Source organism: Trachypithecus francoisi, unplaced genomic scaffold (genome assembly GCF_009764315.1).
Source record: "Trachypithecus francoisi isolate TF-2019V2 unplaced genomic scaffold, Tfra_2.0 Lachesis_group4, whole genome shotgun sequence".
Taxonomy (NCBI): domain Eukaryota; kingdom Metazoa; phylum Chordata; class Mammalia; order Primates; family Cercopithecidae; genus Trachypithecus; species Trachypithecus francoisi.
In genome coordinates this window covers 51,598,996-51,616,263 of record NW_022681469.1, presented here as the reverse complement: position 1 = coordinate 51,616,263, position 17,268 = coordinate 51,598,996, and the positions used below count along the sequence as shown (strand labels likewise).

General features: G+C 44.5%; 1 protein-coding gene and 1 pseudogene across 4 annotated transcripts in view; both read right to left on the bottom strand.

The window, feature by feature from the left end:
• Positions 1-16,910, bottom strand: part of LAMB1 (laminin subunit beta 1) — an 85,423-nt gene extending 68,513 nt beyond the window's left edge. The window contains exons 1-7 of one of the 4 annotated variants that reach the window (XM_033194169.1): positions 16,785-16,910; positions 16,537-16,659; positions 15,244-15,419; positions 12,040-12,175; positions 8,584-8,657; positions 327-515; positions 173-236 (exon numbers count right to left, since the gene is read on the bottom strand). In XM_033194169.1, the coding sequence (XP_033050060.1) occupies positions 173-236; positions 327-515; positions 8,584-8,657; positions 12,040-12,175; positions 15,244-15,419; positions 16,537-16,573 (676 nt within the window). In that variant the 5' untranslated portion in view covers positions 16,574-16,659; positions 16,785-16,910. Of the gene's footprint in view, positions 1-172; positions 237-326; positions 516-8,583; positions 8,658-12,039; positions 12,176-14,812; positions 14,894-15,243; positions 15,420-16,536; positions 16,661-16,781 lie in introns of those variants that run through there. The other 3 variants (XM_033194171.1, XM_033194170.1, XM_033194173.1) reach the window with 3 other exon arrangements.
• LOC117073933 lies at positions 13,475-13,666 on the bottom strand (annotated as a pseudogene).
• Positions 16,911-17,268: the final 358 nt, after the last annotated feature.

Sequence of the window (17,268 nt, the reverse complement as noted above, 5' to 3'; positions counted from 1 at the left end):
AGGCTGAGGTAGGAGAATCACTTGAACTCAGGAGGGGGAGGTTGCGATGAGCCAAGATCACGCCATTACACTCTAGCCTGGGCAACAAGAGCAAAACTCCATCTCAAACAAAACAAAACAAAACAAAACAACAAACAAACAAACACAAACTTTTATTTGAAAATGAACTTACTCTGTATCCTTGGGCTATAAGGATCTTCTATTTTGAAAGCAGGATCTAAAGCACGAAATATCACCTAAAAAATGGAAACAAGAGTAACTGGTATTTTTGCAATAATCAAAAAGTAGATTTGCAAGTAGAATGTAAAACACAGAAGCAAACAAACCTCTCCTTCAGTTGAGGGTTCAATGTCAGAATATCGGGAATCACAAATTATGTCATCAACTTTTTTCATGGGGCCAGTTGAAATGCCTGGAAATGAGGCCTCACAGTCATAGGCGAAGTATCTGTACACGCCCCAGGTTTTCCCAAAGTCAGACGATCGTTCTATCAGCATAGCAGCTGGACGGAATGTCTAAAGGCAGGAGCAAAAATCTCATTTGATGTTTTTTATTGGTAGCCTGTATTTTTTTAAATCTCAGGTAAAAATGTCACTCAACTGTATGCCACAAACTTGAACTGCATGTGGTTTGTATTTCAGACTGTGACTGGATTTCAAATAATTTAAGCTGTTCCACGGAGCCTCTTCTCGCAAGGAAAGTGTCTAGCCTCTAAAATGTGCACTTTCCCCCACCCTACTGGGTAAGTAAACTGTTTCTCTTTAGAAGCTTATTATAAACAGGCACTTTCATGTATTTAGTCACCAGGTACACTGTAATATGAGTGGCAAGTTTGAGTGCTTGTTCCTTCATTCGTTCATTTAATCATTCAATAAATGTATGACTATCTCCTTAGTAGCAGCCAGTGGCCTATATGCTGTCTATATGCTATACACAGTTCAATGAGGTACAGATATGGGTGTCAATCAATTGCAGTATGCTATGTAAAACACCATAGTAGGGTCGCATGCAGTGTGCTTTGGAAAAGGAAGAGGAAGAAATTAATAACTCAAGAAGCTGGAAAATCCAGCAATTCCACATTATTAGGTATATACCCAGAAGAATTGAAAACAGGAACTCAAACAGAGACTTGTATATGAATGTTCACCACAGCAGTATTTTTCACAACAGCCAGAAGGCAGAAACAACCCATGTACCCATCAACTGATGAAGATAAACAAAATGTGATACATCCATACTGTGAAATATTACTCAGCCACCAAAAGGAATGAAATGCCAATACATGTACAACATGGATGAACCTTGAAGGCATTATGCTAAGCGAAATAAGCCACACAAAAGGACAAATGTTATATGATTCCATTGGTATGAAATACCTAGAATTGGTTAAGTAGACAGAGACTTAGTTGATTAGCAGTTACCAGGGGCTGGGCAGAGGGGCAATAGCCACAGAATTTCTGTTTGGGGTGATGAAAAAGTTCTGGAAATAGACAGTCTTAGTGGTTGCTCAACATTGTGAATATACATGACACCACTGAATTATACATTTAAAAATGGTTAAAATGGTAGACTTTCTGTTATGGATCTTTTACTGCCAAGAAAAAAAAAAAACTAGGAATACTTCACAGAGAAGAAGGCATAAAATTGGATCTTTTTTGAGACAGAATCCTGCTGTCGCCCAGGCTGCGGTACAGTGGCATGATCTCAGTTCAATGGAAGCTCCACCTCCTGGGTTCAAACAGTTCTCCTGTCTCAGCCTCCCAAGTAGCTGGGATTACAGGCACGTGCCACCACGCCCAGCTAATTTTTGTATTTTTAGTAGAGATGGGGTTTCACTATGTTGGCCAGGCTGGTTTAGAACTCCTAACCTCAGGTGATCCACCCACCTTGGCCTCCCAAAGTGAGGGGATTACAAGTGTGAGCCACCACACCCGGGCCAAACTGGATCTTAGAAGGGCAACAAGGTATTTTCCAGGCAGTGGGTGGAAGTGGCTACACGTGGCAGAAGAGGTTGGTCGGGCCTGGATAAGAAGGAGTTGCCATGCTAAGGGACTTATCTTTTTGCAATAAAAAGGAAATACTAAAAAATTTAAGTGGATGAATGAAATGATCATACTGCGCTTTAGAAAAATAACTCTTGTGGTAGAGTTACTGGACATGGACAACACAAAGCACAGGAAAACCAAGTGAAAGAAAAAAGATGAAGGTTTTAACCTGAGAAGTTACAATGTAGATAGAAAGGGATGGGACTGACCACTCTGAAAATTTAGTGACAGAAGACTATATTGAATTACACTTGGTGATCAACGAGACTGCAGCGGAAAAGGCAGAGTGAGGAAAGAAATGCAGGCACCTACACTTGGGTAGCTAGGTAGATGTGTTGCCAGTGACAACAATGGGGAAGAGGCGTGAAAGTATTTGGTTGTAGGCGAACTAGTCACATGTGCGATGTCCACGTGGAGACACCCATCAGACACTTGGAAAAAGTGGTCTGGCACTCAGCTGCAAGAAGGGAGCTTGAAACATTAATTTGGGAGTCACTGCACACACATAATATTTGAAATCTCCAAGTATATGATGTCTCAAAAAAAAAAAGAAAAAGAAAAGAAAAGAAAAGAAAAAGGAATGGGCAAGATAAAGAGAGTCTAAGTCTGTGCTCCAGAAAAACGTATCAACCAGGGGCTAGACAAGGAAAACAAAGTGGTGCCAGTATCATTCATTACATTATTTACTTTAGCTCTCTATAATTTGGGCTTATTTGTGTTTCTGCAAAAGTCATATGTTGAAGACGTAACTCCATACTTCAGGTCACTGTGTGTGGAGATGTGCTCTTTAAAAAGGTAATGAAGGTTAAATGAGGTCATGAGGGTGGGCTCTCATCATGTATGACTGGTGTCCTTGTAAGAAGAGATGAGAACACACACATGCACAGAGGGAAGACCGTGTGAAGACACAGGGAGAAGACGGCCATCCCAAAACAAGGAGAGAGGCCTCAGCAGAAACCAACCCTGCCAACACCTTACCCTGAGATTTCTAGCCTATGGAACTGTGAGAATATATATTTCTGTTGTTTAAGCCACCCAGTCCTGTGACACTGTGTTACGGCATCCGTAGAAAACCAATGCACCCTCACAACACATTTGTGTGACAAATGAGAAAACTGAGGCTCGGAGACATTGATTTGCTAGTTACAGGCAGAGCTTAGATTCAAATCCATGCCTATCTTTCTCCCTCACTGGCTAAAGGCATAGAAGACTGGAAAATGAGTGTCAGGGAGGAAAGGGAAAAAAGGCAGTCTTCTGAAACCAAGGCAGGAGGGAGATATAGGAGGGTGTGGTGAACAGAGAAAACTGGAAGCAAAAGATGAAGCAGAAAGAGCACTGAAAACAGGCAATCAGGCAAAGGTTTTGACACTGACCAACAGTGATGCATTTTGGGAACTGGAAGTCACATTACAAGGGAAGAAGATCAAAGGAAAGTTCAGTTGACCTAGAAAACAGAACCTAAATAAAGACACTTACTTCTGAATTAAAATCAATGCTTGACAGAAATTTGGGTGAGAGTTAATGCTGAAAACTAGAAACATGCTAAAGCTTCCTTTAGCCCTCCTTAATAATCCTGCTGGGGTTTTTCTCTGATAAAAGATGTCAAGGATAAGAAAATGGACAATTACATTTTAACAGACTCTTTGACTTATTCACTCACTAGCTGCTCAGGTTTTTTTTTCACCTACTCAGGAATATAAGAAAATGATACCATATTCAACTCAAGACAGTAGTAGCCTAAGACTTCTAAAATAAGAGAGAAAAATTCCTAAGGACTAACTGAACCATATGTGCCACGTACCATGGCAAACTCCCCGTGAGAACCCGGCTGGGAGGCTTGGGGAGAGTCAGAGAGGGGAAGGTCTGAAAAAGTGTGAAAGCCATTTCTGGCTGTGCTTCCTTCTCCCTCTCTTTTGGAAACTTTTAAGTCCCAAAGGACCATTGACGAGTCATCCAATTTCCTGTGGAGTTAAGAAGTTGCTGGAAACCAGAACAACACATTTTACCTAAAGAATAGAATCCTTTCCATGCTCTCTGCTTAGTCATCAACCTTCTCAGGCCTGCCGTTGCTGCACAGTTGCCTCCGAATTTATAATAAACAAAAGACCTATGAGTTTTTTGTGTCTTTTTGAGATAGAGTCTCGCTCTGTTGCCCAGGCTGGAGTGCACTAGCATAATCATAGTTCACTGCAGCCTTGACCTCCTGGGCTCAAGCGATCCTCCAACCTCAACTTCCTGAGTAGCTGGGACTACAGGCGTGTGCCACCATGTCTGGCTAATTTTTAAATTTTTTGCAGAGACAGGGTCTTGCTATGCTGCCCAGGCTGGTCTTGAACTCCTGAAGCTCAAGCGATCCTCCCACCTCAGCCCCTCAAGTGTTGGGATTACAGGGATGAGCCACCATGCCCGGCCAAGAGTTATGAGTTTTGAAACATCTAGCAATATAGAAAAATATACTGTGTACATGCTAAATGAGCTTTTGCTAGTCTAAATCTACTTAGCAATTAGCCATTTCTATGGCAAACTTGGGGGAAAAAAAATCAACAACCTCAGTTTTCTTCCTGATTTCACTACTGTTAGTAGCTTCACCATCTTCCTAGTTATTTCACTTGACTTTCTAAGTAATTTTTTTTTAAGTGAAAACAAGTTTATTAAGAAAGTAAAGGAAGAAATATGGCTACTCCATAGGCAGAGCAGCCCTAAGTAATTTTTGATTCAGCCCTTTCCTTCCACTGTTCTGCTTCTAATTATTTCTCCACTTCATGGTTCAGCTTTTGATTTTAAAGGATCCAAATGACTGCCCTTAGAAAACAGGGGCTCCTCATCTTGGCAATGATCCTCAAAGGCAGTAACAGCAGAGAGTATCAGAGTATGGCAGTGAGTGGACACATGGGATTTGAAAAAGCTTTCTAAGATACAGGACTCCTGGGTTGCAGGAAGAGGCTCCCTCCTACTTGAGAATCACAGCCAGTTTTTGCATTAGCACCAACCCTCCATTAATGTTTCATCAATGCTGACATCAATAGAGCCTTCCAACGTGCCCTTTATTCTTGCCATCCCAGTCCTTACTTTGTATTTCCTCTTGGGCTACCTTCCTGAAACACAGGTCTCCTTTTCTTGTCAATGGTTCCCTTTTTTTTTTTTTTTGGTATTTTTTTTTTTTTTTTTAATTAAAGATCCAGAAATCTGGATCTTTAAGACCGGCATAAACAAAAATAAAGCACAAAATAGCATGATAGCTGCAGTTACTAACTGCAAGAATATAGTAAAAAAGAGTCATACTAAATGTTAATGTTTTTGCAACAGAATTATCCCAGTCACCTCAGAGTAGAAAATTTTGGCAAGAAATGATCATTCATTATTAAAAATACGAAAAGAGGCCGGGCGCAGTGGCTCACGCCTGTAATCCCAGCATTTTGGGAGGCAGAGGCAGGTGGATCACCTGAGGTCAGGAGTTCGAGCCCAGCCTGAGTAACATGGTGAAGCCCTGTCTCTACTAAAAATAAAAAATGAGCCGGGTGTGGTGGCGCATGCCCATAATCCCAGCTACTTGGGAGGCTGAGGCAGAAGGATTGCTTGAACCTGGGAGGCAGAGGTTGCAGTGAGCCGAGATCGCACCACTGCATTCCAGCCTGGGCAACAGAGTGAGACTCCATCTCAAAAAAAAAAAAAAAAAGAATTTCTAAGATTGATCAGTTGTAACGGCTCCCTTTTTCTTACAAAGTTCACACTCCCTAGCAAGGAGTCAATGCCCTTTGCGTCTAATCTGCTTTTCTACTTTTACTTCACTTTCCTTCTCTCACTACCCCAAAATCGAGGCAAATCTACATAGCATTTGCTGAGCAAACTCTGACCCACTGTCCCAACACCAGTGCCTTGCTCTCAGACTGTTTCCCTCTGGCCATGAATGGCCTTTCTTCCATCTCCTCCCACTGACATCCTGCTCTCCCTTCCTGGTCCAGGTCAAGTGCAGTCCCAGTCCTAGGTTTCTTCTTTATTCCAGGCTAAAATTAATCTCATCCTCCTCCAGGCTAACATACATTGTCTGAACTTCTGCTGTAGTCATTAGCACCTTCTGTCATGTACTGTAAGTTATTTGCAAGTATATCTTTCTCCCCTGGAAGACTGGAAGCTCCTGGAGGACAGTCACTATGCTATCTTTACAATTTCCCGTAAGGCTTAAAGTAGGGTAGTTTCTTACAAACAGAAGATGGTTGAATTCATTTATCCACTATTCTTTCATTCAGTAAACATTTGTAGAGCAATTACTATATGCCAAGCATTTGCATTTATAAAGACTTTCAGGTTCCCACTATATGCCAGGCCAGCAAGATTATCTGAATTCCTAGAACAGAAGGGAACAGGCCAGGTGCGGTGGCCAAGCCTGTAATCTCAGAACTTTGGGAGGCCAAGATGGGCAGATCGCCTGAGGTCAGGAGTTCAAGACCAGCCTGGCCAACATGGTGAAACCTGTCTCTACCAAAAATACAAAAATTAGCCAGGTATGGTGGCATGTGCCTATAGTCCCAGCTACTCAGGAGCTTGAGGCAGGAGAATTGCTTAAAACCAGAAGGTGGAGGGTGCAGTGAGCTAAGACTGCACCACTGCACTCCAGCCTGGGCAACAGAGCAAGACTCAGTATTTAAAATACAAAAAACAAAAAACAGAGGGGAACAGGAGACCATCACCATTCCATCTTATGTCCTATGATGTAGGTATTATTCCTCTTCCCATTTGCCAATGAGGAAGTCACAGCTCTGGCCACATATGCCAAGAAGGAGCAGACAGGGATTCATACCCCATGTACCCAACCCCATAGATGTTGCTTTTCTCACTGGAGCTGGGACCCGAAGGATGAGTTGTTTTCTCGTAAACCAGTGTGATAACTTGTACCTATTCTTTTAATTGAGATAGGGTCTCACCCTGTTGCCCAGGCTGGAGTGCAGTGGCATGATCTTGGCTCACTGCAACATTTGCCTGCAGGGTTCAAAAGATTCTCCTGCCTCAGGCTCCCAAGTAGCTGGGACTACAGGCATGTGCCACCACACCTGGCTAATTTTTGTATTTTTAATAGAGCCGGGGTTTCACCATATTGGCCAGGCTGGTCTTGAACTCCTGACCTCAAGTGATCTGCCTGCCTTGGCCTCCCAAAGTGCTGGGATTACAGGTGTGAGCCACCACACCTGGCCCCAGCTTATAGCCATTCTGCGTGTCTCAGTTCAATCACTGCCCCCGTTTTACCTTCTGCACCTACATGAGTAAGTTCATCTTTCTCCCACTGTATTCACCTGAGTGAGTATTCAACTACAAAACATGTGCCCAAAGGACTTTTGGATCTAGATGAACTCAGAACTATCCATGTATATGAACAGATGCCCTCTGCAAAGGAAAAGGTAGGATCATAAACATTAATAAAGATGATTTTGAGTATTCTTAGGTGTCACATAACTTAAAGGTAACATCCTTATACGCCGATGAGCACCAGTTTAATCACCAGATCGATTATGTGGTCGACCAATGAAGGGACAAGCGGTTGGTGACAAGGAGTAGTTGACGATTTATTTAGTGAAACCTTCCCCACCACTCTCAATACCAGGTGTCACAGTCACAGTGCCCACCTTCCTGCTCCAGCAGGAACAGCAGGCTCCTGGGGAGTGGGCACGGGGATGAAGGCTCAGGCCTGGGAACTGCACAGCCCAACGTCCCTCCTAGTTGCATTCTGACTCCCACACCCACCCTAGCTCCTTGGCCTCCCACTTTGGTGGCAGAGACAGTGAGATTTTCATGGCTACCTGCCCACATGGTAAATCTATCCTTGGCACCTTTTCCTTTCCTGAGAGGGTGTAGATAAGGTTCCCAACTCCAAATGAAAACTATTCAAAAGTGATTTTTAATCTGAGAAGCAATAAGTAAATTATGGGTTTTCTGTGCGCCAATGTGTACTTTAAGCCATGTGAAGTCTGTCATTTCCAGGCAGCTGCTTAAGAAGAAACAAAGGGACTTTGTACAGAGACATTCCCTAGTTCTGGAGTCATTTTACATCTCTCAAAGAAAAATGATGAGAAAATCCACATTTAAGAAGGCATTACACATTTCTTAAGGAACTGTAAAACTGTTCCCACAAATTTGGCAAAACTTTGAAAACCAAAGAGAATACACTTCCTTTCCAGTTACCAAAGTCAGTATTAAAGCATAAACACACAGGACCAGGGATTTACTTTCCAGATGTTTCACTGCGGTTTGGAAGAGGGTCAACACTGCCTTACTCTATGGGGAAATAAAAAGATACCTAATTAAAAGTTTACAGTTGAATTACCTTAGAATAGAGGCTCTTTCTACTTATTGTCATGAAAATAGAGTATTTGTTAAATGTAGTTATTCATGCTCATGTTTTAAAAACTGCTCAGTTACCCCAATTTATGGCAACAATAATATTTAAGTTCCCATTTAGGTCAACTCACATCTGACATCCATTGTGAAAGGGGACATTACACAGCACTCTCATGTGTCATTTGTGAGAAAGTTATGGATTTCTTACCTTGAAAGTCATTATGAGATGAGTAAAATGGAATTCTGCTTCCAAATCCAGTTGGATAGTTACATTTTCCACACCTACGGGAGATTAAAAAACAACAACAACAACAACAAATGAAACTGTAAACAGAAACATCTGTGAATAGTTGAGACTATGTTTTTAAAACTATTTTTATGTTCCCCATAGAAAGTATCCTTGCATTCTACCTTAAGCTGAAGCTGAAACTAAATAATAATCCTGTGGGCTTACTTAGGTGGTAAAGCACAAGTCGAATGATTCTTCAGTTTTCCACAAATCATTCTGGAGTTCAACAGATTGAATCTGCTCACTGGAACAAGACATCTGGCAGAGTGCCTCTAGCTGCTGTCAAGAAAGACATCCTTTGCCTAGCCAGAAGTGAAACATCTTCCCAACCCTCTAAGCCAAGCTGCTCTCAAAGGAAAAACGGGAGGGCACTTCCTGTGCACAGTAGGGGGTCAGCTTGCAGTCTGATGCACAAGGACACAATCCTCCTCCAGTAGAAACACAAATATTCCTTTTTCTCTATGCAGCAGCAAAGAAAATAAATAAGAGTCTACCACATGTTAGTTATACTACAACCTAGAAAAACCTATCCCTGATGGGGAAATCTCTGGATGCATTTCCACAATGAAAAACAATGCCAGAGGAAAAACGAGTCGGTCAAATAAACTGGCTCAGAACAAATACTAACATCTTCTCTTTCAGGGGAAAGCCTGAACAAACAAATGAGCCTTTGCACCCTTGCCCCGAGGGTCAATCAGTCTCACTTAAACACGTTAAAAAGGCCACTGGAATTCCAGAGATGGAACGCACCTCCTCCCCAGTCCCTAGAGCTCTCAAGCCTGCCTGTTCAGCAAGGGAGACTTTCCATGCTTCTTGTGTTTGAGAGAGCTTTTGGGGTCCATCTTCCAGAGCAAAAGAAGTCTTAAATGCGGGAAGACAGGAATGTGTCAGAATGAATCATGTCACAGGCTGGTGTATTTTCAGGAAATCAGGAGGACTTTTTGAAATAAACTCTCTTGCTGGAAAATTGCCAAGTCAATTGTGGGGGGTGGGGGTTGGAAAGTGGTCACTAGAACGGATATGAGTTAGCTGGAATGTTAAAAGAAAAACATTATAATCATACTAACTAATCTTATCTAACTTATTAAAAAGAACCACATTACAAAACTACAATGGGAATTTATTTTTGAGTGAAATGTTAGGCAACTGTATGTCTCCCCTCTTCCAGGCTTTTAAAAACCTACAATATTTGTTCAAAATTAAGAGATAACAAAATAATGTAAAGTGCGAAGCAAGACTAGTGCCATTTCTGTAACCTAAAAACATATGCTGCAATGTGTGCGCCAAAAGCACATTCCATTTAGATTTATAACCTGATAAAGCACTACAGGCTTTTTTTATATGGGAAGAAAAATCCAGAAAAAAGAAACAAGGTCATTCTTCTATAGTATATTGGATTTCTGTCAGACCTAGGAATAGATCACCATGATGGGTAAAAATAGTTGTACATTTCAAGCTCATTTCTGTGCCTGGACACTGATAATTTAACCCTGCCATGTATAAGCACAACTTTGCAAAACACACAGAAAATAGATAAAATCACGTTCATAAAGTCGTCAATTGTGATCAGACAATACAGAGATGATAGGGTATAGTAACAATCAGTTTGACTTTCTAAAGACTAAGTTCCATCAGTCTAATCTCATCTAATTTCTTGTGACAGAGTGACAGAGAACTCAAGCCCCTCTACTGGAAAATCTCTTCTTTCTGGCATCTGGTCTCTTTTGTCCCACAGATTCAAAGTTGTAGAAGTTGATTAACTCGACATAACCAAGACAAATCTTCCTCTAGAACTACAGCACATGATAAACTGTTTCACTGTCTGTTGACTAAAATGGGGACAGTCTCGATCCTAATGTTGAGACATCGTCTTCAAACGGTCTTTCACTAGAAGAATGTAGGAGATCAGGATATGCTCCTAGTCTTTGTCATAAGCTTGCTGCTGTTTCAGAAGTCTTCAGGATGCATTGCAGATTTACAGAAACTTCTCTTTCACACTGAAGTATCAACCAAAATATGCCCCCATAAGAATGAACATGGCTCTAAATGATACATGCTTTCTGATGACCCAGTGAAGTTTGTAACCAGTGAATTGCCAAGGCCAACCAATGAACAAACCAACGCTCCCTAGAAACCAATAGTCTAGAAAATATTGCAATTTAACAGTCAATGATAACCGGGCGTGGTGGTTCACGTCTGTAATCCCAGCACTTTGGGAGGCCAAGGCAGGTGGATCACAAGGTCAGGAGATCGAGACCATCCTGGCTAACACGGTGAAACCCCGCCTCTGCTAAAAATACAAAAAAATTGGCTGGGCGTGGTAACATGTGCCTGTAATCCAGCTACTTAGGAGGCTGAGGCGGGAGAATCACTTGAACCCGGGAGGTGGAGGTTGTAGTAAGCTGAGATTGCAGCATTGCATTCCAGCCTGGGTGACAGAGTGAGACTCTGCCTCAAAAATAAACAAACAAACAGTCAATGACAAAGAAATCTATTAAGGGTATTTGTCTTTACAGAATGATAGATGGCTGCAACGGCATCCAAAGGCTCCCCTAGGGCATAGAATAAAGAAATCTAGTAGTCTCCAGGCTTTTTAACGACCAGGGTTAGGTTCACTTCTTTGAGGATACTTTCACATTTTTTTAAAAAGAAGATCTAGTGGTACCTTGTTGATTAACAAACACAATAATTCTACCTTTATTTCCCAAATTTCAGCATCCGAGTTTGAAATAAATGTGAAACTCATCTGGGCTTCATGTCACAGCAACAGTAAAATCATATTTGATGAATGTATTAAACCAAATCCCAAATAGCAAAGACAGGAAAAAGGGTGTAATTCATGCAATCACTGGAGGAACCATTTGACTTGGGGTCATATCCAAGTTGACAAAGTCTTTGAAAAATTACATCTTGCTGCTTATTCACAGTGCTATTATTACTATCAAGAAATTTTCTGTAGATGAAGGAAGGCGGTGAGGGGAGGAGTGGGGGCTGTGATTCTGCCCCTTCCTTTGGGATTGATCAAAGTGAAAGATGTTATGTTTTGTGGAAGAATAAGGGCCTGAGACAGTACCCATTCCCTCCCCAGACAGCCCCCGGCACACAAGCACTCTCTCCAAAAGCCCCTCGGAATGAGGACTATGAAATGCTCCTTTGGTCTAGCATGAAAGACTGCTTTCTTATAGGAAATACATGCTTCAGGAAGGAGGATAAGATTTTACCAAGAGAAGTTAGTGCTCCAGGCAGTCAATCTGTCAGAGGCCATACTTACAGGACAGAGAAGCAAATCATAATTACAAACACCCAAGAACCTGTAAGCTCCACCCAAGTTATCAATCACACTCAATGGAACTTGTCCCCACACCAACCACATACCATTTTCAGATTGCCACCAAATCTTAAGGCGGTTTGGCGCAAATGTAGTGACCACATTTTCAATGAGATGGCTGTCAGGATTCAGGGTCTCATGATAAGGATCTTGGGAATTGCATATGAAGCATTTTTTGTCCTCCTGAAAACAAAGTTGAGTTCATCAGTCTAGAAAGCAACCTCATTAAAAACATTTTTAATTTAAAAAACCCCATCAAGCCCACAATACAAAAATCAACCTATTAGCTTCAAGAAAAATGAATGTGTGAAAATTGCTTTGGTGATTTGTATCACATCTTTCACTTTTAACTTGCTGAGTCTAAAATACTCTTGAAAATAATTTCCTCCTTCCTTGCAAATTCAAGGTCTAAAGTAAAAGAGGGCATTGTTTCCTCAAGCTATTAATCTAACCAAAATCAAATTTCTAGGCTTAAACCTTAATCTCAATAAACAGAGGAGCTTACTCTACAGTAAAATGCAGAGGAGATATTAGAGAATTTTTGCTGACAGAAAGCAAACTAAAAATGAGAGGAAAAAATACAATTCGCTTGGCCTGATTTTCTAAAACCTAAATGAAGCAGAAACCAAATATTAGGCAGAAGTATTTAGAGAAGCTTTGGGAACCACAGAACAAGACTTCTTCATTTCCACCCTGCCCGGGCAGTGAATCAGTGGTTGGGGCATGCAGGCTAACCTGCAAATTGCTCAGAGTATCTGGGGAAGGGAGGGCCAGACTGTTGGGAGGACCAGACCATGTTGGGACCACTATAATCTGGGACCTGTTCAAAGAACCCCAACATGGTCATGAACTAGGATGAAGATAGACTGTAAGTTTTAGGGTAGCGTTGAATTTCTCTCTTTTTCCTAAAATGGGAGCCAGAGCCACCCGGGGAAGTTGGGTTAGGAGAGTTACCTACTTTCTGTGCATTCCGTCAAGGCAAATCATAAACAACAGAGCTTAATAGCTCCCTTTCTACATGGAGCTTTGCTCTGTACCTACATTTTCTCAAATACAGATTATTCTTAAGTCTGAAAATGAGACTAAGACTGAAATATACAAGAGACTCACATGTATGTTACAAACAGCATTTGATTAAGCGTAATATTCTTATAAGGACACAATTAACTGACTGTACTTTTACATTGTATTTCACATTGTATTTAGTTAGTTATTACCTTCTTCTCAAAAGGATTTGGAGACTGGCAAGGTGTACTGTCTAAAAAACAGAGACCAAAAGCCAGGGATGCATTGGGAGCCTGGATAAAACAAGCTTCCTCTCTCAATCTTGATGCCCACTAGATGTTTGAGAAAAGCACATGTCCAGTCCCTTTCTTTAGGCCCTGCTATCTGTGAAAAGCACTTCACAAATGCATGGCTAATCATATATACCAGAGAGCCTGGCTCTAGTTGCTTATTTTTATTTTTATTTTTTTAAGGGAAACTACTAAGACTGCATCCTCTTCCTCTTCCTCTCCCAAAGGAAGAGAAGAACCAAGAAGCAACACCAAGAGCCAGCTTCACACTCAGGAGAGACTGCTGCGCCTCTTTCTTGTGGTTTCTGATGCTCCCTACACATTCAGAGAAACTTCTCCAGTAACGAACTATAGAAATCATCTCTGAAAGGATAGTCTTTCAAGTTGCTTTTAATAGAAACAGTCTGATTCTCATTTTGGTCAAAGTTGATTTCAGAATCTGGTGATTCATTTACAGGATGTCCTGGCCTCTCAAGAAAATGTTAGCATAATATTGTAGGTAAAATGTAAATGCTAATATTAGAAAAGTAACATCAACTGCCTTCAATAACTTGTAGTCAAGGAAACTAGTACTGGAGAACAATCACCAGAACTCCAAAAAAAAAGTTTAAAAAAGTGTAATTACAGCCTCCCTTCTAATCAGGAGGAAGCAGTCTAGACATCTCCGTATAAACCTGGAAGCAAATGAACGGAATCCACTTTACCACATTCCTTTGGTCTAATTTATCAGGTCTCTAGAATGGGCTTTTTGCTTTGTAAAAGTGACTCCATTTTAAGGGATCTGCTGTGCAAACCACACACAATACTCTGTCCTCCTTCTGAAGGGCAACTGTACAGGTGGGTGGGCTGAACACATTCTGGGCAATTAGCTTGGAACTTGCCCTGAATGTGAGACTGATACTTTCCGCTTTTGTTAGAGGCCAGAAATATCAGCCTTTTTTCATTTAAAAATTTTTTTGAGACAGGGTCTCCCTTTGTTGATCAAGCTGGAATGCAGTGGCCTGATTATCGCTTACTGCAGCCTCGACCTAATGGGCTCAAGTAATCCTCCCACCTCAGCCTCCCAGATAGCTGAAACCACAGGTGTGGACCACCACGCCCAGCTAAGTTTTTAAAATTTTTTGTAGAGACAGAGTCTATGTTGTCTAGGCTGGTCTTGAACTCTTGGGCTCCAGTGATCCTCCCACCTCAGCCTCCCTAAGTGCTGGGATTACAGGCGTGAGTCATTTTGCACCCGGCCAGCTTCCTTTTTAAAAATGAAGGAAAAGTGTTCTGATTCTGGATATTTTATACTTTGTGTCTTCTTTTAAAATTACTTTTGAGTTTGTATAAATATGACCCCTGAAATCTAAAATTTGGGCCCTCTTTTAGAAACAGGTAACACCCTGAAATTTCACTGTGGTCTTTATCAGGGTACCATGGCAATCAGGGCATTGCGGGAAAGCAAGCATCTGATCCTGATATCTAGTTGGGAACAGCACCAAGTGAGGGGAGGAAAACGGGTTCGTTCAGTGATTGGAATCACCTTGCAAGACGCCTGTCAGTGCTGGAATCCTCTTTACTCAAGTGAAAATGCGGTTGGGGGCGGGGGCGGAACCCAAGATCACTGGATTTTAAAAAGAGGATAAATCACCTTTAATGCACACTTCCAAAACTAAAGATTAAAACACACACACACACAATCAGGCCTTTGGAGGCGCTGGGTTGGGGCAGCCAGGACTCTCGGCAGTCCTGCCTTTCCATACTGACCGCGCCAGCAGGAAATGTGTGGCGGATGCAACTGTGCAAACTGAGATGGGGCGAAAGGGTGAGCTACCAGTCTAATCCCGGGACTCCCCGGCTGGCTGCTCTTCCTCTCTGGATTGCTGGAAGGATGCGGAGTCCCCAGGGCCTGCCCCTTAGGTCTGGACGGGAGGAGGCGCTAGAAGAGCCTCGAACCCCGCTCTCAGCCCTCACCTGCAAGTGGCTGACGATACAGTAGGGCTCGGGCTTGTGCAGCCCGCACGTCGAGGTCACCGAAAGCCTCTGTGCTCGGCCGATGAGAAGGTCGCCCGTGGCGGGGTAGCAACTGCCTTCGGCGCAGCCGTAGCTGAACTCGGGTTCTTGAGCGCGCACTCGGGCTCCGCACAGGGCTGCGGGAAGGACAGGCGACAGGGTTGGGGGCACACAAGCAGGGAGTAGAGTCCGAACAAAACCAAAAAGCGGGGGCGGGGGAGTGGGTGCGGAGAGAGGGCAGTCCATTCGGAAGAAAGCAAAATGCACAGAAAGGACAATGGAGAGATGAGCGCAGGAGAGGCTGGGAAGGCAGGGACTCGGAAAGGACGACACGGAAAGAAATCCACACACGTCATCAGGTCTGTCCAGCAGCGAGAGCCTCCCTCCTGGGAAACCCACCGACGCTAGCGCCCACCCTGATCAGCCCCGGGGAGCAGCTCCCACAACAAAGGGTGGATGTATAGACTCTCCACCTAGACGTGCCTGGAGCCCGGCGCAGGGAGGCTGACCCCCCAAGCGCCACACACCCACGCATGTGAACCCGCGTGCACGCGGCAGCCCACGCATCCTCGGTGTGAGTGTGCGCGTGGAAATCTGTGAGCACGGGGCGCGAGAGTGCGTGTGCGTGCACGCGAGAGGGTCACCGGCGCTTCGCTGGGGGCGAGGCGCCGGGTCTCGCGGTGGACGCCGCTTTCCGGAGGTGGGGGAGCCCTGGGGCTCTGGGGTGGTTTCAAGGCTTCGCCATTCCAGGGAAGCGCCAGGTCCAGCTGTTTCTGGTGCCATCCGGAGACAAACAGAGATGGGTAATTAAAGCCACATGGCCCCCATCTGTTCCCAGAATGAAGCCTCCGCTCAGCTCAGGCACTTTCCTGGGCAATGGATTTTTGGAGAGCCCTCCTCAGTCACTACCGCCAACCCCAGGGAACCTGCCCTCCGCGGTGGGGAAACCCAGGGTGAACCGGCCGAGGGTGCAAAACCCTGAGCGGGGGCCGCGGGAGCCCGCAGGGGCCGGGGTTTGGGCGCAGAGCCCGGGGGATGCGGGGCCCGGGGGATGCGGGGCCCGCGGCACTCAGCGTGCGCCGTCTCCAGCCACCACCTAAGCAAGGGCGGTGGCGTTTAATCCTAGGGGCGTCATTTCCATCCAGCCCCTCTCCCAAGCCCCCAGTCTCCCTCGAAGGTGAGCAAACAGCTTTTGGGTTTTCCTTCCCCATGCCCAAGTCCATCCGCCTCCCCGCACGGTTTCCACGGAATTACCTAAGAAACTGAAAGCTAACACCTGGAGAAGACCCATGCTGGCTCCCTGCAGCCACGGGGACACGGTAGAGGAGTGGAGAAGACGCCCGCCGAGCCGCCTGCCCTTTCTTCCCGTCTTCCTTTCTATAGAGGTGAAAAGGAGGGGAAAAAAGGCAAATGTGCAAAGAGAGTAGAGGCGCCCTTCCATTTCCTGTCGCTCCCACGGAAGCGGGGGGTGGGCTGGAAAGGGGGAAAAATCGCGGAGCCACTTTGTTCTCCTCACCCGGCGACGCGAGCGCTCGCCACGGTCCTGGCAGCCCCCGAGCCCAAAGAAGGGAATTAGAAAGTTTAGCCTTGGGAGGAACAGAGGGAGGCGCCTCTGCTCATGCGCACACGGAGTGCCGGGGCTGAAGGGGCGGGCGGCCGCAACTCTGCGAGTACCGGGTGAGGTCCCGGTCCCACCCCCCGGGGCGCCTCTTTTGTTTGAAAGCCGTGTCTGCGATCGCTGCGGGGCTGGGGCGCTTCCCAGTCCCAGCGCGGGTCCGCCCCGGGGTGCGCGCCCCAGAACGGCGAGCGACTGGGCCGTCCAGCGAGGGGGGCGGATGCGTGAGGGCGTCTCCGAGGTGGGTGTTCAAGTCGCCCAGCCAGGGGGCCGGCGGGACCTACCGCGGACTCGCGCATTTACGTTCGCAAGAAGTGAATCACCAAACGTGCTCACGGCTAAAACTGTTGTGCAGTGCGCTCGGGGAAGGC